We start from the raw sequence: 21,711 nt of genomic DNA on the forward strand, positions 1-21,711 counted from the left end.
AGGCCTTTAGGAGCAGGTGTCTGACAGTCATACCCGTCTTTGATCTTGTTGGTTCGCTCCACGTTGTCGATGTCCATGCGGATCTTGTAGTTGACATTTGGAGGCAGATCGGAGCCGTTCGACTGGATGTCAGGGAACACAATTCCAGCCCAGAACTTCCTATCATCCAGCAGTTCCATGGACTTGTTTACCAGCCTTTCTTCGTTTGCCACTGGCTCCAGCTTATCTAAGTTGACGCACTTTGGAGACAAACAAACAACGCCAAACGCCAAGTCAAAAGTCCGAACAACTGAATGATTCTTAACTGTAACTTATTCTCGTGACCTCTCAAGCAAAGGTTTCAGAGTTCAAACTAAGGACTGCTGTGTTTAGATTTGTGTGAGTTACTTGATTCACATACACTGTGGATTCACTGGGAGAGAGGCCATTTAAATAAAACAAGTACGTCTTTATTTTAGCAATGTCTTGGAACAACACATGTGGTTTGCTGGCCCAGCAGACAAATTATCTTTCTTTATAACAATAAATAATTTTATGTATGTAAATTACAGTTTCTGTTTCAACTCAATGCCTTACATAGAAAAATTATTTAGCGGAAACAAAATGTCAGATTATGTGCACTCTATAAATTATGTGGATTCTCCAAATCATTCTCAGAACCAAGCTGCTAAAACCAGTTCAAGTTATTCCAAGCAGAACAATTCAACCAGATGTCACAATGGGTTTAAAGACAAACACACATTAAACACACATTACCATTAACCATTTGCTGCTGAAGTAACTAACTGAACGCAGCTGTTTTTCGTCTCATTCCATTTCCTTTGCAAGGAAAGTGATGTAATGAAGTAAAATGCATGCCACTTTGAGCTGGCCGTGTTGAAACTCTGAAACCCATTGTAATGTCAGATAAACTCTTAAGACAGCTTGAACTTCTGTCTATTTTTTTCTGACAGCATAAGTCAGTTTCACTTCTTGTTTTCTTGCGCGCTGCTTTGTAACGTCATTGGCTGCAGATGTTGACCTGCAAATTGTGTAAGCTAGACGACGTTGAGCTGTCATTTCAGGAGTGCAGAAAATAGCCTTTTGTACAGACAGACACACACACACGCACATGCGCGCGCACGCACACACACACACACACACACACACACACACACACACACACACACACACACACACACACACACACACACACACACACACACACCCACCTCCATGAAGCGCGAGATGGTCTGCACAGCCTGGTCGGTCTCATTAAAGACATTCCTCCAAGTGAAGGCCGTTCCATGGGGACGCGTGTCCTCAGAGTGTTTGGACAGGAAACTGGACACGTCCTCCACTGTCCACTGCGTCTCAGTCAGCTGGGAGTCAAAGAAGCTGGCGCTGGCATTGTTCTTCAGCAAAGTCTGTTTGGAGGGAGTAGGGTCAGCCATCTGTGTTAGCTCGAATTCAACAATCTACATTGCGTCCACTGCTCTATACAGTCATTACTGCTCGCTGTTGTCACAGTTCATCACTACTAATCTTTGCATACTGTGAAGGCAATCATTGCCACTTAAATTCAACAGTGCCCTTTAATCTTTTGAAAATCTTTTCAAGAGGTGCACTGAAGTATATGTACTAGTGGCGTTTATCAAGAAAGCAAGACCCAAGCTTTGCAAGCATATGGATGAATCAAATCTGTCAGAAAGAAACAAAAATTATGTGAACTAATCTGGGGAGAAAAATAATTATCATTCATCATAGTAAACTTAAAAATATCCTCAACTATTATTTCATTCCTGAAAAATAACTGACTGGCACTTCCAACACCAGCAGTGTGGAAATATGGGAAACCCCAGTTTAAGACAGATGTCACATCTGACGACAGGGCTAGGGAGCGCTTGCTGTGTGAATGCAGTTTCCGAGTGTGTACATGCGCAGATGAGACATTCAACACCAACATGTTGTGGCATGACGTTCACAAGTTCTCGCTCCCAAAATAATGAGTCATTATGCTACGTACACATCAAACGCCCACTGGCACTGCAGTTTCGAGCCAAGACTCGAACCCCTGACACGTAAAGCACCATGTCTCAGCTGTTTCTCAGTACTCAAATGCCCTCTGTTCAACTAGAGCAAGAATAATGCATGGTACTATTATGCATAGTAATGGTGACGAGTAAAAAGAACCTTATAATTATGCATTGTGTGATTTGATTCTAATAATTTGACTCTACCCGTTTAACCCCCTTTTCAGACCTTGACAGAGCACTTTGGCCTTGTTTTCACTGGACAGTGTGATATTGCCCACTGCATGTGTGTGGGTATTGTAAGTGCTGACCTACCCGGACCAGGTCCATCTCCTCACTGTTTTCCATGAAATTCCAGATCTTGACCCTCATCTCGTCCCACATGCCCCCCAAGTCCCGGAAGACACCCAGCTCCTGGAAGGTCCTGTTGACCTGGGAAAAGGAGACGAGAGCAGTTATTACCAGCTCTCAAGCTCTAACCACACAAACAGCGTCAATCTTTTTCATTTTAAATCCCTAACTGCGGCAAGCTGCACAACAGACACTTTGATGTGGTGGGGCCAGAGGGTATAATAAACAGTTACAGAGCCTTTAAAGCACGCCAATGAACATACTTCAAAAATAAGTACCAAAAGAGTAAACCTCAATCATTAATATTTCAGCTACTCTTAATCCAGTCTTAGAGCGGTGGTGATTTTCAACCTATCTAGAATGAGGTTTCTCTGCAGCAGGGCCTTTAGTGCATGCCAGGGCTTGATCATGCCTTGTGTTTTTCCATCATCTCTGGTAGGACAGGTGGGGCTAACTTGAAGGTTTCAAACCTTCCTAAACCTGGCTGCACGCCATCATCCCTCAGCAGGCCAACAGTGCCTATGGGCAGGAGTTTGACTCAGGGTAGGGTTACCGCTCGTCATTCTAAGCCAGAGAGCGTCTCTGGCATTTTTCCTTCACACGGCAATGTTGCGTGCTCCTGCTGCAGATTAATGGCTCCGGGCTGCACTCACCTCTTTGATGATCCTCTGTGTTGCGGGGGTGTCGGGTGTGTACAGGATCTTGCCCATTAGAAGGGGTTTCAGGGCCCTCCATATCATACGAGAAATGGGGCTGGACTCCAACTTCATCATTATACTGTTGCAGTAAGGAGCTAGGGGAGCAGACGGGGTTATTACAAATCATTTATATCCGGATATAAATGGCAACACCTTTGAGTTTTAATTAAAAACCACTCAAGCCAAATGTGGCAGATATCATATTATTATATTATGATATATAATTTCTTATTTCTTTATGTTCTAAGTGAAAAGAAAAAATTACTATCTTCTAACTTTGAAGTGAATTTAAACATTAAGAATCAATATAAATTTAAAAGGACTGTGAATGTATGTAACAAGCCAATAGAATAACAGTTGTATGTAAACCTAACCTACGAGAAGCTGAAGGTTCTATCATTCTATCATTTTTGTCCCAGTGTTTGGAAGTCACAGAACTAAACATCTCTGTTCCATAAGTGATCTTCCTGCTGGGCAATGCTGAGGGTTGCATGTGGTTGCATGCTGGATTATGGACTACTGTGGGCAGAATGACACCAGTGCCCCTGGAGAGATGCACTGAGGTGAAGTGAGACTCACTGGAGGAGTTGTCATAAACCGAGATGTGGTCGTCCTCCTCGCTGCCGTTTTTGTTGCCGAACAGGGCCTTGTAGTTGCTGTCCTCGTACCAGTTGAGGGACTTGATTTTGAGGCCGCCCCCCTCGGGGTGTCCGCAGACGATGCGTGACACGGCCTGGTACATGTGGCTGGGGGAGGCCGAGGCGTTCTCCATCAGGTAGAGGACCTCGTTGCGCATGTCGGTCCAGCTCTTCATACTGGCCAGCTGCACAGGGGACGGGATGGGGGGGTGGGGGTGGACGGGTGAGAGAGACGATATGTTACTTTAAGTGTAGCACTGGGAGCCAGTGGTGTCACGAACACCTCATGCCTACGACAACCATAGACAATCACACCACCAAATCCATGAGGGGTTTGTCTGAGGGTGTATACACACATACAAAAGGTATTTGCTTTACTTCTTGGTATAGTATTGTGTTTACTGCCAACACACACTACTTATCAGTAGTCATCACCATTATATAGACAAAAACCTCAGTTTACCACCCCCACTAACTGCACTGCCAGTCTGCAACCATTCAAGTGAAACATTTTGCTGCCAAAATTGGAATATTTTTACTTTCCCATCATAAATGCAGCATTTCTTGTTTTGAGAAATATCCAAGATACACTGGGTGTATACCAACTGAATATACACACCAAAGAACGGGTAATCCTGAATTTCTTGTTCTTGTAATGGCTGTAACCCATGCATCAGAGTGCAAGGCCTTGAGAGAGCGATGCGAAGCTGGAACTTTAGCGTCAATCCAGGAATAACTGGGCAATCCTGTACTGTACTGTGCTTTGAAAGCAGGGGCGTGAAAACAGACTCTTTTGTGCCCCTTGCCCAACATTGAACTGCCCCGGGAGCTGTTTTCCCGGCAACGCTGACATGAAGAAAGGAAGACAGCAAAGACAAAGAAAAAAAAACAGCTGGAGGGAAAGTTACTGCCGGTCATGCAAATAAGGGGAGAAAGGCATGCTGTGCGAAATGGGAGAGCCTCCCAAAGGCAGCTGAAGCTGCCACTGCTGGAAATTGGTACGAGTGTCAGTGCCAGCATCATGCAGCCAGCCACATCAGCAAGTTAGCCATCACATGCTCCCAATTAGGTTTAATGCGCACCGAGAACGTGCCCGCAAGTTTGGTGGTGGTGGTGGTGGTGGGGGGGGGGGGGGGGGGGGGCGGGATTGGGGAGGCAAAAACTCCTAACTGAAAAAGTAAGTACGCTCCTTTGGCTCCTGTCCCTCCCATCTACACAATCACCCCTCTCTCTGAGAAGGCGCTGTGTCCAGACATGCCAGTGTTACTGCGCTGAAACAGGCTGAGTAATCCGAGACGGGAGGATTAGCCCAAAACGCCCTCCCTCCTACAGACACAGAGAGGTTACTATAGTTCACTGCAGAACCACTCTGCCAGGCTTACCCTTCTACCAGGGAACAAAGAAAGTTGCCAGCAGGGGGGATGCCAAACCCAGGCATGTACTTGCCTTTTTCAAAAACACAAAATGTTTTAAGCATCCTGTCCTCTGTATAAGAAATTATTTTTTATCCATGCATATTCTGGTACCCTCATGACATACGGCAAATGAATCAATAGGAGTATTTGCTCTTTTCCCTCCTTTGTATGAGCTTACTGCTTCTTACATCATTTTGAAACGTTCCCATTCTGCTTGTTCAGCTGTGCCTGGCTGGAAGTCCACCCCCCCAGAACAGACATCAGGAGAACAAGGTCTCGTGACTGAGTTCACAGAGTCTGGGTTTCCCTGCCCTTTCCTGATAAAATTACTGGCCTCTCGTCAACTTCTGGCACCACAGAACAGCTGTAATGGAATCAAGCAGCACAGTACAGATACGCTCTCTACTGAAGTGTCCACACTCCAGATCCACTGCATAACAATTGGTGATGTATGCAACATGCAGTGACAATTTTTTTTTAAAGCAGGAGGAGCTTTAGGCTTTACCAAGCCCATCAAACAAAACAAACAGTTGCTCATCAGTTCATATCAACTGACAACTATCTCCTTAATAAGAGAGAGGGAGTCCTTTATCTTGCTGTAGTATTCTTGTAAAATGTTTGCTGGGACTTTGTCTTTCAACAAAGTGGATTGGTGAAATGGGTGGGGGGAGGGGTCGCAGCTGGTGCTCACACTCTACAGGGGGCTCCCTACCCCTGGCTATTTACACCTGAAGACCCCCACTCCTCCAGTGTCACAGATTCATAGTCTTACTTCAGAATTGACTGAGTCCTTAATGACTGTTTTCAGCTCTGGCGTCTGTTGTTGACATAGTAAAGATTTAGCAGACAATTCACCACAGATTTTTTAAGGCCGTCCCAGTCAAGCAACTTCTATGATAAGGGTTTGCTCAACTCTTGTTACACTCAAAAAAAAAAAAAAAAACGGTCCTAAAGACACAAGGTCGCCAAAGAATAAGCAATTCACATCACATAAAGAAATAACAACATGGCTGTTTTACAGAGGCTTCCAGGAAGCTGTAAATGTGAAACTCAGGAAGCTGCCTTAAAATAAAAGACATGAAAACTACAATTAAGGAATCCTATCCAGGAGAGTAAACACTAGTTATGACAGAATTGGCTTTAATGTTTATCCCTTACACTACAGGATATCTGAGAAAAGGTCTCTTTGTCATTGTAATGTGAAGGAGGTGATGCCTACCTCCACTGTGAGTGCTCCCAGGCTTTCTAGCAGATTGTCTGTGGCCTCTGAGACCTGTTGGACAGATTGGGGGTCTGACTTCACATCCTTCTGTGGGATGAGAAGAGAGAGTGTTAGTTCACACACATGGAAAGAGTAACAGCCAAGACACCCACGCCATTTGTACAGGGGGTATTTTCACATTGACAGAATAACTCATCATTCTTTCTCAACCATCTGCCTGATCTTTTTGCCCATCAGTTTGTTTTGACAGCTGCCTCTTAGGAACCTGACGATTGGAGGAAGAGCAAAGTCAAAAATTGATATTTATTTGATAGTGTCATGAAAAACGTGAGCTAATTTGTGTAAGATACAGAAGACTGATAACAGGGCGAGGCCTGGAACCTGAACATTGACAAAGTTCTAACCATACTCTGTTTCAACTTGTCAGGACATTAAGAGTAAATGTCAGGTATTTTAAGTTGTCAGGAACCTTTCAGTGGGGGTTTTTGTTTCCTTTCTGCTGAAACAAATTGTGCCTACATGTAGCTTTGGAAAAAGCTGCATTCAGACAATTGACCTAACTGATTAACACTGACACTTACAGCCCCCTACATAATATGAAAACAAGCAGCCTTTTCTCCATCAGGTCTATGTCCCTTTAACGCAAAAAAACATCATATTGAGAAACTATTTTGATTAGGCCAAACATCCTAAAATTTTCTTTTGAATATAAATGTATCAATAATTATTCCTATTATGTCCTAATTGTTGTTACAATGGAGTTAAAGAGAATTTGCCATGTATTCATTCAAGGTTCATTATATGGGGCAATGATTCATAACATGGCCATAAATCTAGTACTTTTATGGTCTCCGATAATTTTAATCAACCATTAACAGTTAACACACACAATTAAACATCAAGAAACACTTTTTGTGATAGTGTAAAAATATTGCAGAAAACAAAGTTACATTGTGCTGCATCTGCCATCTTCATCTGTATGTTTGAACCCCATGCACGAGCTTAATCGTTTGTCTCATGGTCAACTCTTACAATGAAGGTGCACAAGCAAAATCAGCTCTGCCAAAGTTCTCTGCAATTCTCTGTTGCCTGCACAAAGGCTTTGAAAAATATTGAATAACTGTGAAGCAAAAACCAGCAGAGAATTCATCTGGGGTGGGTTTTTCAAGGAAACTCATACAAATTCCCTGTTTACCTCCACTGGTACATTGCTGTGCTGTTGCTAGCTTGCTTGTTTCTCAGCAAACAGTGCCTGCATATGATTGTGGTGCCTGTACTTGTTTTTCAGCAGAAAACACCAATTTGGAATCTATACATAGGTGACATAGGCTTCTTGTTACATTAGATGGTCTCCGTAGAACAGAGACCCTCTGCAGCCATATCTGGTAACCTTGAAGGAATAAGCCCTTTCCAAAGACCCCTCCTCCAACGCCATCCTGATTTCCTGACAACAAACTCAGCAATGCCCACCTGCGTCTCCACCTTTGCTGAACTCTAATCCATCGATAAAACATGGCTGAATCCAGTGCATGAAGTTCACAATTCCATGGCCTGCTGCCAGCACCTCACTGGGGTCGGCCAAATGTTGAAGAAACCATGCCAAAAGTCAAGTTAACCTACCTAATCACATGCTAAGAACTTCCCAGGTAGAAACATTTATGGTGTTCCAGATATCGCACCACAGTCAGCAAAAACTATCACAGGGTCGTCCTCTTCTTTTGTGAGAGCTGGCAGGATGCAACTGTAATAATTATTAGTGACTACACGCGTGATGCTACTCAGGCTTTAACAAGGGACAGCTGTGTCAGGGGTCCTCACGTGAGGCGCACATTGTGCTCACCCGTATGGGTTTCAGGAAGTCCAGGTTAGACAGGAAGAGGGCCTCCGCCTGGTTGAGCCATGTCCGGGAGGACTTGCAGATAGTGTCTTGTGCGAGCAACAAAACAGTCCTGTTCGAAATGGTCACAAAGTCGTCGAGAGTGGTCTTATTGCACATGTCTCTCAGGTGCACGCTGAAGCCTTTGGTCAGCACCTGGAACACAAAACACAGCTGTGGCAGCGCAGTACAGGGAAAACAGTCCCACACAGATGCTAGGCACCTGTCCACTGGTGACTGAAAACACAAAGAAAAACTCACAAAGTACATATGGAGGATTTAGTGGACGAGTGGGGAGGGTAGAAGGAGCAGAATTCCAGAAGCGGAACAATGTGGAATGTTCTAGCGTGTATCCCTTAACTGAACTAGAAAAGGCTTGGCATTAAGCTCTTCAAGATGTGCTTTTAACACTTCGTTTAACATTATGTCCCATCACCAGTCTCATAAACATAGCTGCGTGCTATGTTGAGAAGAATTCCATCCCATCCTCTCCGCTACGTGCAGGAGAAGCAGAGCATTTCTATTTAAGATACGATGAGACTTAATGAAGGCGTCCCGATTCAATGAGTGCAGTAAAAATCCGACAAGATCAGGCCAATATAATCCACATTCCTTTACAAAATCCAGTGGAGACTTGTGACTCAGAATGTTTTTCCCATTTTTGTTATTCTTGGGAAAAAGGTGAGAATTCCTGTGGACTACTTCCAAGGCGTACATGTCTCCATGTCACTCACTGCATGAGCTCAGGCGAGACTGAGATTTAATAAGTTATGGGAGATAGTCAGTGTAGCACAGTGGTAAGGAGCAGGGCTTGTAATCAAAAGGTTGCTGGTTCAGTCCCCGCTGGGGCACTGCCTCTGCACCCTTGGGCAACGTACTTACCCCACAATCGCCTCAGTAAATACCCAGCTGTATAAATTGATAACATGTCAAAAAACTGTAACCTACAGTGTATGTAAGTCACTCTGGATAAGAGTGTCTATTAAATGACAATAATGTAATTTAATGCAATCAAAATGTACATGTTATGAAATAATCTGAGCCATTTCAGCTTTTTAAATCTAGTTTTCCTGCAGACTGGTATGTGATGAACTAAAATGAGGTAAATAGACTGTTTCTGTAACTGCTCTTTCTTGTGATCTTACATTTGTCCAGACTCTGTAAATGGACAAAAGGACAAAATGCAAAGCATTGCCTATGGTAATTCCCACTCAGCCCCTAACATTGCAGGTTGTACTGGTATTCACCCTAAATTGGATGCCAAAAATGTATTTTGCAGTTCTAAGACCACATAAGAACAATTAATCTATACAGAAGACAATACAAATTACAAATTACAAATTGAATTTTCCTTCTTTCTTTCTCAATTTTAGTATGTTTGGGAAGTTGATGTTTGGGACTGTGCAGGTTCCTCTTACCTTTTCCAAGTTAATGTCTGCTTCAAAGATGTCTTTGACAGCATGTTCCGAGAGGGAGGTATTGTGTACCAGAAACATGGACATGGTCTCATTATCACGGAGAAAGTCCTTCAGTTTGAAACCTGTAGAGAGCAATTACATAACTTTATAAATACTGACTGTGACATTTTCATAAAAGTAATCGTGGATTTAGTGGAAAAAGATGGATTAGGTGGATTTAATTGGAGTCTGATACTTTCAGGTCTTACATGGGATCTTACAACATTCCCCAAACATTTAATAGATATGACTCATATGACTCACATATGAAAAAGTTATGAATATTAGAATTTTCCTTCCAACAAATGTTTAAATCAAATATTCCACTATCAATACCCGTACAGCTCTCTGTTATGATGTATGTGTGCATGTACTGTAAATATCAAAGGCTTTAATGAGACCTGGAAAATGGACTTTTCTGGAATTGGTCGCTTTCATAATCTCATTTTTTTGCCCGTCTCAACTCTAGCTGACTGGGCAGAGTGGGCTTCCTGGAAAGGGGACTCGCTGGGCATTGCCGTTCAGCCCCACCATGTCTCACTGTTTCAGGACATTGCAGTCCTGATAGCACCAGTGTAAGGCTTTTTACTGCTCGTTAGGGGTTACTGCAGGACAGTGCTCATTTGTCCACATTGCAAAAACATTCACTCACAAACTGGCTGCAGGAGATACACTCAGCAGAGTCAACTCGCTACACATGGACTACCTACATTATCACACACACACATACACACACACACATACATACACACACACACACACACAAACACGCGCACGCACACACACACACACACACACACACACACACACACAAACACGCGCGCGCACGCACACACACACACACACACAAACACGCGCACGCACACACACACACACACACACACACACACACACACACACACACACGCACACACGCATACACGCACACACGCACACAAGACGACACAATGGTACTTTCATAACAGCAGTGAACTGAAACTAGCACCACTGGTTGTCTCATGGGAGCGCAAGTCATTTGTCACTTTAGGAGCCTTGGAAATGGCATCAGCCTGTTGAAGAAGCCCTAGGAGCCCAGAACCTGTTTAAAGTGTGTTCTGTGCAGGGGCTTAGCAGAGGCACATGACCAAGTTTGCCCACAGCAGAGACACCAATTCTGAACAAAAGCTGGAAGTACATCTGACTCAACTCAGCCCTGACAGGCAGGGAAAAAAGTAGGACAGGAGGTGGTGAATTCCTGAGGAATTATAACCCTAGGGCTATTCAGTCTTTTAAGAAAAGCCTTTTCAGCCACTTTGGAATGAGGAGAAAAAAAGCCAAAAAGCCACACACTGTTACAATACTGCTTAAGGTCCTCTCACAACAGAAATGATCCAAGTTTTAGGATTGTAGATTTTTGAATCTGAGACCTACGAGAATTGCTTACCTTCTTCCTGTCACGTAACGGTATAGTAAAACCCCACACCCCTGCCCCCAAATTAATTTCAATGGCTCATTGGGTTTACTTTAATGAATTATTCAAAAGCACAGGTTAATTCCTGAATTGCCTCCAGTGACAAACTGACAGTGGCAAAGGCACTTACTGTGATTTCAACAATACTGCTTTACACCTTGGTAGGCATGTCTCTTTGTTAAATTATTGTGCTCTTCAAACTGCTGCAAAGCATTAATTTTATTACAATTTTTATTAGTCACAGGGAACACAAGCTAAGGGCCATTATGTAACCCGCTACAGCTGCTTCCAGTACAAAGATCTCAGATAAGTCAACACTTTCTTCACTTCAGATTTACTTCCATGAAGTGGAAACAACACGCAAAGTAGGCACAAAAGCCAAGACAGCATGAGGGCACGTACTGCCCATTCTCTCCATCAGAACACGAACAATAACCATATCACATGTTACCCCCATATCTGCCGAGCAGCTGCTTCTCTATAAATATGAACTGAAGGAGCCATTTCTATTCTATGCAGATGTGGAGAAATGAGAACCATACCTTACCCCCTGTTATGTAAGTTTATTGCTCTTATATGTGCGTATCTTGAAGCTGGAGAAAACAGCAAAACAGCAATGAATCACCCTAGAACTCAAAGCCCTGATGGGAATGGTACACCACAATACAGGTATGCAGCAGGGTTTCTTTAAGAAGAATATCTTTATATATCTTTTTAATGACAGGACAAATCATGAGTAACTGAGCAGAAGGGATATGTCTGTTCAATATGTTCCCAGAAAAGCACAGAATCTGTATGTTATTCATTACTGGATGAATGATATAGTATTACAAGACACTTCAATGTAAGGATTATTTTGACACTAGGCTAGCCTCTGTGTGTATTGGACATGTGAAGAAGCAAAATCCCGTCTTTCAGACCAATTTCACCTGTTAAATAATCTTTTGGAGATTAGAAAACACCGTACTCTAAACGAAAGCACACTTTACTTACATAACTAAAATGGAAAGCTATCACAAGTTCAGAAGTTTGAGTAAAACCGCTGAAATCAAGATCAGGTCAGCAGGGGTAGCTATGTTTTATCAGGACGCAGGGGTCGTTAAGCATAATCTCCTTCCACTCTGATACAGCACTGCGCGAACTACCTTGGGATCAAAATTAATGACAACAATTAAGTCATAAAAGGAACTGTATAACTGATGATAATCTCTCTCTGAGAGACTGACACTTCTTAACAGGACCAAACTCAAAATATCAAACTCACTCAAACTCTACATTCTTTACCCAAAAGAACACACTAACAAGATAGCATACCGGACATAACATAGCCCATAATTATCAACAATAACTTGCTTCAATTTGATTCAAATGAAAGAATTTCTCATGGATGTGATGTGTAATAGTTAAAAAGGTAGCTTCACTGTAAATGTAAAATATATCATTTGTTTCTACATCCTTTGTTCTTATGAGTAGTAGCAAAAACTAATCTGAAATGCTTTTGTTGTTTCATAACCTACCAAAGGCTAACTCCTGCACAAAACCCAGAATGCTCTCCTTCTCCATATCTCTGTCAAATGTTGCAAATTACATTAGCAAGTTGTGCTGTTGTTCATTCTTTAGAAAAGAGTTACTGACACACATAAATGCAGACTCCAAACCCTGAGCTATAGTCTCCTTTCTTTGAAAAGATGGTTTGCGTCTTATTCTATGCGAGTTACCATAAATTTATTTTATTTATAGAATTTATATCCATTTTAGCATTGCACTAGCATTGTGTTGAGAGACAAATGGTTTCCTGCAGACTGGAGACATACAGAAACAAAACACATGGTTTAACTTAAATATCAACACTGTAATGCAAATGTTCTTCACAGTCTCATGTGAAGACTACAAAGCAATTGTCTATACATGGCTCATGCATGAGGATATGCTGATGTCAGAGCATAAAAAGTGTGGTAGATTATTCTGATGTGAAACATGTGCATTTAAATATACCTGCATCCTTAACCTATATGGTATGCATACAACCTATTCAAAAGTGTATTGAATCATGGATGGTGCATGGGATTTGTTACTTTAATTGCTGTATAATCCAGCTGTATCAATGGCTTTATTGGCACTGTGAATTATGTTTTAATGTTGACACCTGCACAGAGAAATTCCTTGTACATTTGTACTTGGCAAATAAAATTCTGATTCTGATTTTATAGGCACTGTGAATAACCCTGAATATATTGCTTTCTCTACAAATAAACTGATTGTAATCATTCACTTCTAAATTTGTTCATCCTAAGGGAAATTTGTGTACAACCAGAGGGCAGACATAATTTGACTTCATTTTCCTCACAATTTGTTCTGCATTGTTGGAAGGATTATACTTTTATCATAACGCCACTTATACAACTGACATTTCTCAAATGTATTCCAAAATCTATTTTATTATTCATTTATACAAGAGAAAGATTCAACCAGAGGGCTATCCAGCATCAAGGAATATTTTGCTTGAGACAGCAATGTGTTTACCAAGGATAGTATATGAAGGCATGAACAGAGGGTCAGCAGAGGTCCCCCATATGGAACTTGACTTTGATAGTACTTTGAGAAGTCAGGGGCTCCCATGAGCTCCCATAAATTATCATAGTACCAGAACTAGCAGTGACGTCCACAACCACTGTCTGTCTGTCTTTCTCTGACATGACTCCTCCATGTCATTTCAACTCAAACCATCACTGACAAAGTATCAATACTAAAATACTCACAGTAATCAATCTACATAGATTAGTTTAAACATAGACATATATGAATATGAACTTTAAGTGTATGCCACACTCAGGTTCTCTCCAAGTGATGAATCTCAGGGCTGCTTCTTGTAAATATTTTGGTTTTATAACTTTGGTGGCATCAGTGGTTAATACTGCAAAACTGCCCCTACCTCCTGTTTTGCTCTGCATGGTGTTCAGTGCTTGAAATAGTTCCTTGAATCCCTCCAAGCTCTTGTCATTCTGACTGTATAGCAGAATTTTCTTGGCATCGGAGAACAGGCGAGAAATTCTGTGGTAATTTAAAAGAGAAAAAAAATTAGAATTTCATTTTGAAATTGTGTAATTGTGAATTTATAGCCGTTTAACCACACACACACACACACACACACACACACACAAATAAAGCATGAGTATGAACTAATGCCTATTTTTTTTGCTGATGAAACTACTAAAGTATAGGAATATATAGGAAACATGATGAATCTACATGATGCTATACTGAAAAAGTCAGGGATGTACATCTTGTGTTTGAGCTTGGTTTAGTAGAGGTACCTACATGGACTGGTTGAAGTTGCCCACCACACCCGGGGACTCTCCAGGAGTGGGGTTGCGGAAACAGGGGTTGTTGGCATTGCAGATGATTCCCTGCACCCAAGGCAAGGTGCCCGCAGAGGGCATGGCCTTGTTGGGGAAATGACCTAGAGAAAACAATGACATCATTAACAGGCCAATGCAAAATACAGAGAGACTACACAACTAAAAACACATCATCAAAGCTCAGCCTAAACCACTTCCTTGGAACTTTCCACACAACTGAAGGCTTGTTTGTCAGAGGGGCATTATAATTAGGGATTTTGGAAACGTTGTATGAAAAGAGGACAGGATTGTAGTATTTAATTTAAATAAATATGAATGTATATTTACACATATAATTAAAGTAGTCAATATTTTCCAAGTGTAACAACGCAAACGCAATAAAACCAACTATATTCACCTACATGTCATCACGGTATAAGTCATTCATGTGTCTCTGCTGTAGAGTTTTAGTTTTATTCCTGTGAGTTGCTGCAACAGAGGCAGAGTAACTTGTCCCCACAGTGAACTGCTTACATGTATAAATCAGGTTTTTTTTGTAATGTTTTGCCACGTGAATTTAGTTGCGATCTCTCCGTCAGTTGAGCGCAAGGCTAGAAAACAGCTTGAACAGCTTGTACAGGCCTCTTGAAGATTTTGTTCCTGAGGAAAATAATGGCACACCTGTCCGGAGACAGATAGTGGATGCATTCTGTCAGATTGTCTTATCTCAGAGCGAGCGTTAGTGCACACTTCATGCTCCTGACCTTATCTGGGAATTGCCTCAGCTAAACAGGCGACCTTTAACCCTTGGTACTGTCTCTGAAACCTTACGGTCATTTGTGTGACATGTCAGAAATGTAGGTATCAGTCAACCTTAAGCCTGCCAACTGGCTCACTGCTTTGCTAAATAGGGACTGATAAGATTAACAACTCTGCCAGCAGTGAGCAGCTTTGTGTTCTTCAGTGAGTATATTGGCTGTTCGTTTGAAATGGCTATACTAAATTGGAAAGTACTGGGCTGTACATTCTAATACATACTTCAGATTCATTAGATTATATGGCACGTTGTCTTTTTACACTCATGTCCACTGTGCAAACAATGCTTTTTTACAGTCTTTAACCCAGGAATGGTCATCCTTACAGAAAACGCACCTTTGTCACGTTAAGCGTGTTTAAAGCTGTCCTTAAATTTGGCAAATGGGAAACATGTCAATATATTTTTTGGGTGTACAATCATTTGCTAGCCTTACAAACTGAACAACACCGTAAGTTCTCAAGATAGTAACGATTGACAAAAAACCTGCAAGGTTGAGAGCAGGAGTTTGTGTAAAAGTGAACTGCGGTCCTGTTTTTTGAGATATGTGGATTTGTCTAGGGAGGGAGGAGTTGCAACATGCCCAAATTCACATGTCAGATGATTCAGATCAAAAATATTTCCTTCCCTGTGTGCTGCAACCAAGTTTTAAGCTGAAGTGAAAAACAATTTGCCATCTTTCACTTCCCCTTCCTACTGCATCTAAGGAACAAACTCAGACAAGCGCTATTGCACCGCAACTTCAGAGGGGAAAAAGCAGAAGAGAATCTTCAGCTTTATGAGAGTATGAAATACAATGATAATGGTTTAGAGACCATTTTTTTCTCAAACTCTTCTGTAAACCGATTTCCCCTAATTAAATTTGTTACAGTAAAACCCTTTTCCTTTCTTGACAAGCTAATGGCAGATTCTGAGGCAAATATTTTTAAAATTTAGTTAAGAAGCACATCATGCCCAAGAGCTTCATGTCCACAGATAAACTATCTGAGGCCTCTTGACCTCTTAAAATCATTTAGCAAAATAACAAGATAACAAGATTAGTAGAGAAATAAGAGATCATAAACATAATCCCCTTTAAAGAAAAGTTCATTTCTAGTGATACTTCAATAGGTACATACAGATGTAACTCGTGGATTACAGCCAACGGAGGGAATGATTTCGTTAATTCCCAAGTAGGGCACTTCCTTGTCTTAATTTTAAAACTTCTGAAATAAGTGGAGTCTTTTAATGGGTTACTTTTCAGCCGCATCTGACTAGTAAACAATATATTTTGCCTTTAAAATTTCAAATAGTGGAACCCAGTCTTCATTCCATTGTGATACTGAACATGTGTATAAATGTCTGTGTCAATTATATAATATTTAATAATAATATGTATCACACTTTATATTCACCTTTTATTCTATTCCACATCACAATGGAAGACTGGGTATATGCAAGTCTTGTGATATCAAATGGAAAAAGATTAGAGTCTATACAGGACTCAGTATTACTACACTATTTGTGTAGTTCATTGTGAATCATGTATAATTATGTAGCTACAGAATTTTTACACAGCCACAATGTAAACAATGCCAATCCCCACTATGGATTTCATTCCCTTGTTTTTTGGACTGTATGCATATTTGTGTATGCTGTGTGCACATTAGATTGAGATTTATCTTCGACCCCAGTGCACAAGGTAGTACTGGGATTTAATAATGTCTCACTATCTATTGGATAAGAAAGATATCACTGTGATGATTTTCACGTTGAGGGACAAAGGTTGTCTTGTTGAGCAGGCAAAAAGTATCCTAACTCAATACGACTGTAAGGCTACAGATAATAGCAGCTCTATCTAGGGTATCCTACCCTGCCCCAATCTCTTACCTAAAGAACTTTGATTACGAGGACAAAAGATTTCCTCATAAAAGTATAATACCCTCATAAACCTAACCTCAATAATTTATCTCGATAACAGAATCCCAGTCAATAAGACTTGGAACCTGATCGATTAGATTCTGAAATTTTAAGTCAAAAGTGCAGTTGAGTGAGTTGTCATGTTATGAGTTGTCATATGCTAACAAGAAGTTTTTCTAAGGACAAATGTCATTGCATATATTTCTAAGGACAAATGTCATTGCATTTATTTACTATTTATCTTTGTCTTTTGCAGCATGCTGAATCCAGAATACATCTGAGAATGAAATGCCATTAGTGGTATCTAACACAGTTTCAGACACAAAGAGTTAAGAATACCCTTCAGACAGATTAATGTGTGGCTGCACATTTTGTAGAGCATTTCTGCTTCTGTGTTCACTTACATTGAAGATGGAACTAATATTTGATGGCACAGGCCATAACATTCTCAGTATGGTGTGAGAGTGATGTATAGCCTACCTATACAGTAACCGTTTCCATTTCCCATTACTTTACTGAGTGTTTCAGAAGTAATAGGTGTATACTTACATTCATGTTGCTCGTACGGAGGGTAGTTCAGCCTTACGGCTATCAAGATGAAAAAGATGAACAGAGGCCATACGATCTCAACCAGTAGCTGGAGCTAAACAGGGCCAGAGAGAAAAGGAGAGGTTCAGCAGGTTAAAAAAATAACTGACTGCAGTGCAACCCTTGCTCACTAGTAGAGGAAGATCCGTGTGCCATCTCAGTGCACATGTTGGATAGCCTTCGAGAAGATGGTATCAATCTGCGGTCTGGCTTTGACCTTCCCCTGTGTAACATGTACGCCATCATGATCTAGATGAACGCATCCTCAGGCTTTATCACAACCATATCACAGATTGTGATTGCCTGTTGCGAGTCTGCGTTGATGCTTGAATGGTGTTGTGCATGCACTTGCTGGTCTGGGAGTGTTGTTAACCTGGTCTGGCACTGTTGCTCATATAACTTCTGTTATACACTTCTGTTGCCTTGCACCGGAAGTCGCTTTTGATAAAAGCATCTTCTAAACGAACGTAATATAATGTAATGAGAGACACTGGACTGCAGAGCAGGGACCTGCATTACCCATGCATTTGCCTGCAATGTCAGGACAGCCTGTGGGTTGCATCTACAGAAGAGACACTGCAGTGGGAAACCAGATTGTCCTGTCCATCAAACTGGTGCTAATGTGACTGGATGGGTTGCAGTTAATACAAGCGTGGCATTGCTCTTTCAGTCAGTCCCATGCCTGTTATTTGTAAAATGTCTATAATGCAACTTGTATTGTGAAGAGTGGTAAGTGAGTATAAACATGTGACAGTTTGTAAAGGCTTCAAAACACCCTGACAGATAATCACTGTTGACGAAGCTTTCCAGCGGGAAGACCAAACGCAAGTTTCTGACATCAAGTTCTAAGAAGTGGAATAAAGATAAAAGATATTCAGAGACTGGGAGCAAAAGAATAGGCTGTGTCTGCACAGCAGCACCTGAAATCTGTCTAACCCCTCCACAAGGGGTGTCCTTCATAGAGTAACATGATTCTCAGCTGCCCACACTCTAATCACTATCCCATAAAAAAGACACAGAAGAAATGGACGTCCTAGGCACCTGGTTCCCTTGCCCACCAGCAGCTGGTGCTCTTCTGTCCGTCACCTGGACAAGTGGGTCTGTATACATGTAACTATACCAAGCCGTGACACCAATATTTCCATATTAAATAAACATTTCATATTCATTTACTTATTCACTGAAGAAAATAGATTTTATTTCATGTGCTGTGCTGGGAATGGCAGCCCGATATCTCTGAACATGTTATTCCTTTCTTAATTTTCCTTCTTGCTCAGGACAAGACAGGACATCAAAACATGGAAGTTCTGAAATGTGAAATTTGGAGGCAATAAAAAAAAAAGAATACCCACATCATCAACTTTCAGTGAAAACGTTTGTATTAAGAACTGCAGTTCAGATTTTGTAGAGCGGCCGGTGCAGACATCAGCTAAAACAGAGCTAAAATGTACAATCTTTAAATTCTCTACACTTCTCCCTGCCTATCACAGTGGTATGAGAACACATAAATCTCTATATCTGTACCATGTCTGCTGTAGTGGATTAAGGTGAGAGAGAGGTGGCGAGACACTTACTGTTTGTCTTCTTCTGTATGTGAAGTTCTTCCACAGCAGTAAGCCCAGCTGGGTTGAGATGGACATCTCGCCTCCGGACTTCTCCCCCAACACAGTCCTGCTCTCGACTGAAATAACACAGCACTGTGGGTCTGGGAAAAAGCAAGCAAGTCCAACCAACACAGCGCTCAAAGATCCTGGTCAAAGTGCGCTGTGTATCACAAACGGGGAAGATTGTTTCTTTTTTTTTCCAGCAAGCTTGGCGTTTTTTCAAACCATAATGTATCGCTTCTGAAATGCCAGAGACATAACAGCACATGAAAGTACACAGGGACATGAGATTCTCACAGACCACTAGCACATACAGGTCTAGCACCTACAAAATTGGGATGTTTTCTCTTTGATCATTGCTCTTTGAAAAACAAATGAGTTTTTTTCTTTTCCAGTTTAGCCAAGGAGAGGTGTTAATGCAATATAACAAGTGAATCTAGTATTGATCTTCATTTTCAAATAAAAGAAAAAATGTAAATCAGCAAGCCACAGAAAATAAAACACTATGACTATGTGCACATGTAATACCGATGTCCATTCAAACCTTAATCACTTAGTTCAAGGTGATTTCTTTTTTGGCAAAGTATAATCCTCCTTTCACATCTTATCATCTGTACATCTCACTTTTAAAATACAATGTGCTCCGTGACTACCTTAGTAAAAATGCTCTACTGCTTTTGATCCATTTTGAACATGTCAAAATGTCTTTTTTTCTCATGACTTTATTACATCCAGTACAAGCAATCTAATCTATTTCAGTGTGCTGTGTAATAGGAACACATTGAGATCATTTTAGCCAGGGGTACTTTTAATGTGTTTCAGCCCCGTTCGACTCATTTAAAATAAAGAAAAGCACACCTTATATCTCAAAGCAGAGACATGTCAATTCGTCTGATCTTATTTTACGGTTTTAAGAAAACCTCGAATTTTCCATGCGGTGCAATGACGGCAAAATGCCACTCAGGCCAAGTCGGGACAAGACCCTTGAAAAAAAATTAAAAGATACAGATTCTCTTCAAATAAATTAATAAATGATGAGCATGTTGGAGAAGGGTGTTCTTAATTAACGTCAGCTTTGAAACACGTACTCCGCATTGTTATTAAGAGCCTATGATATCGCAGGAAGTAAACTGATTTTGATGGATACTTCTAAATCATCAATTGACACAATGGGTCTCACATTTCTCACCATTCTTTGAGTTTTTAATATGTTGAAATTACAATTTGTTTAATGCGCCTATGTGTAATTGGTAGCCTACATGTCATCTAAATCTCCTGACAAAATTATGTCTGCAATAGCAATGTGGGTGTATTTCTCTGTTTAGAAAACATCTAGACAATCTAAAAAGTGCGATTAGGTCCAAGTAATTGTAATAATTGGCCATATCGTTTCCCTGTGATTTATGTTAAGTTGGCGATGGAAGACATTTAGTTCATTGTTTATTCTGTTCGTGTGCGGGTTCCGTTGCCGTACAAGACAAAAAAAGAAAGAAAGAAAGAAAGAAAGAAAAAATCGGGCTGTCGTTGTCAAAACAGCCAACACAGCATTTGGTCGTGCAGTAACTGAATCCAGTGATCGGATTATTGGAACAAACACGAGATATTCCAATACCCGAGCGTAGCCGTTCTGCAGTGCCTCTATCGGCACAGATACGAAGTGACGTCTTATCCTTGTCCATTGTGTTCCAATTTATTTCAACTCATGTGGCAAACTTATTTCCGCTTGTTTTTGTTACTCGTGAAGCAGCCATTTATCATAAAAAGAGGTTAGATCGTTAAACATCCGAAATAACATCTTCGAGAAAAGATGAAACAGCACACACAATTTACAATAGCATCGTTTTAATCGGGCGTCCTTTGTCAGTTTTTGTAATTAGCTAGATACATTATTTGGCACCTTTTATAAACCGTAATTCTTAATCAACTCCTTGATTTTTGAATCAGTTGAGTGTCAACACTGTATTTATACATAAGAGTTAATTGATCAAGTAAATTAATTAGCTAAACTAAAAATAGGATTAATTAATTGCTTAATTAATTAATTAGGATAAAGAGGTTGATAGTTGAAGAAGCGCGTTGTTGCAAATGCATTCCTAGCTAGTATTCGGTCATGTTAACATCAGGGAATCATTTCGAATTTAAAGCTCGAAGCGTCCCATTGTTCGGCGAAAAAGCGTTACTGTCGGTCGTCCCTGAAGTCTCATCATAAACAGATGCTCGGTAGGCAAATTCGACACCGTGGTCGGTCAAAGACACTTTATTTATATAGATGTGCGCGTGTAAATATTATATATTTATATATAATTATAAATATTATATATATATATATATATATATATATATATATAT

At 40.9% G+C, this 21,711-nt stretch overlaps 1 protein-coding gene across 1 annotated transcript in view; it reads right to left on the reverse strand.

Moving 5' to 3' along the window:
- The window catches only part of LOC118793487 (phospholipid-transporting ATPase ABCA1-like), a 37,416-nt gene that overhangs the window by 15,217 nt on the left and 488 nt on the right, over positions 1-21,711 (reverse strand). Inside the window, exons 2-13 of the mRNA XM_036551698.1 lie at positions 19,333-19,439; positions 17,720-17,813; positions 14,438-14,579; positions 14,052-14,170; positions 9,631-9,752; positions 8,177-8,368; positions 6,334-6,423; positions 3,641-3,884; positions 3,017-3,156; positions 2,328-2,444; positions 1,212-1,406; positions 34-239 (exon numbers count right to left, since the gene is read on the reverse strand). Of these exons, the coding sequence (XP_036407591.1) occupies positions 34-239; positions 1,212-1,406; positions 2,328-2,444; positions 3,017-3,156; positions 3,641-3,884; positions 6,334-6,423; positions 8,177-8,368; positions 9,631-9,752; positions 14,052-14,170; positions 14,438-14,579; positions 17,720-17,813; positions 19,333-19,398 (1,727 nt within the window). The 5' untranslated portion in view covers positions 19,399-19,439. The remainder of the gene's footprint in view (positions 1-33; positions 240-1,211; positions 1,407-2,327; positions 2,445-3,016; positions 3,157-3,640; positions 3,885-6,333; positions 6,424-8,176; positions 8,369-9,630; positions 9,753-14,051; positions 14,171-14,437; positions 14,580-17,719; positions 17,814-19,332; positions 19,440-21,711) is intronic.

Source organism: Megalops cyprinoides, chromosome 18 (assembly GCF_013368585.1).
Source record: "Megalops cyprinoides isolate fMegCyp1 chromosome 18, fMegCyp1.pri, whole genome shotgun sequence".
NCBI classification, from domain to species: domain Eukaryota; kingdom Metazoa; phylum Chordata; class Actinopteri; order Elopiformes; family Megalopidae; genus Megalops; species Megalops cyprinoides.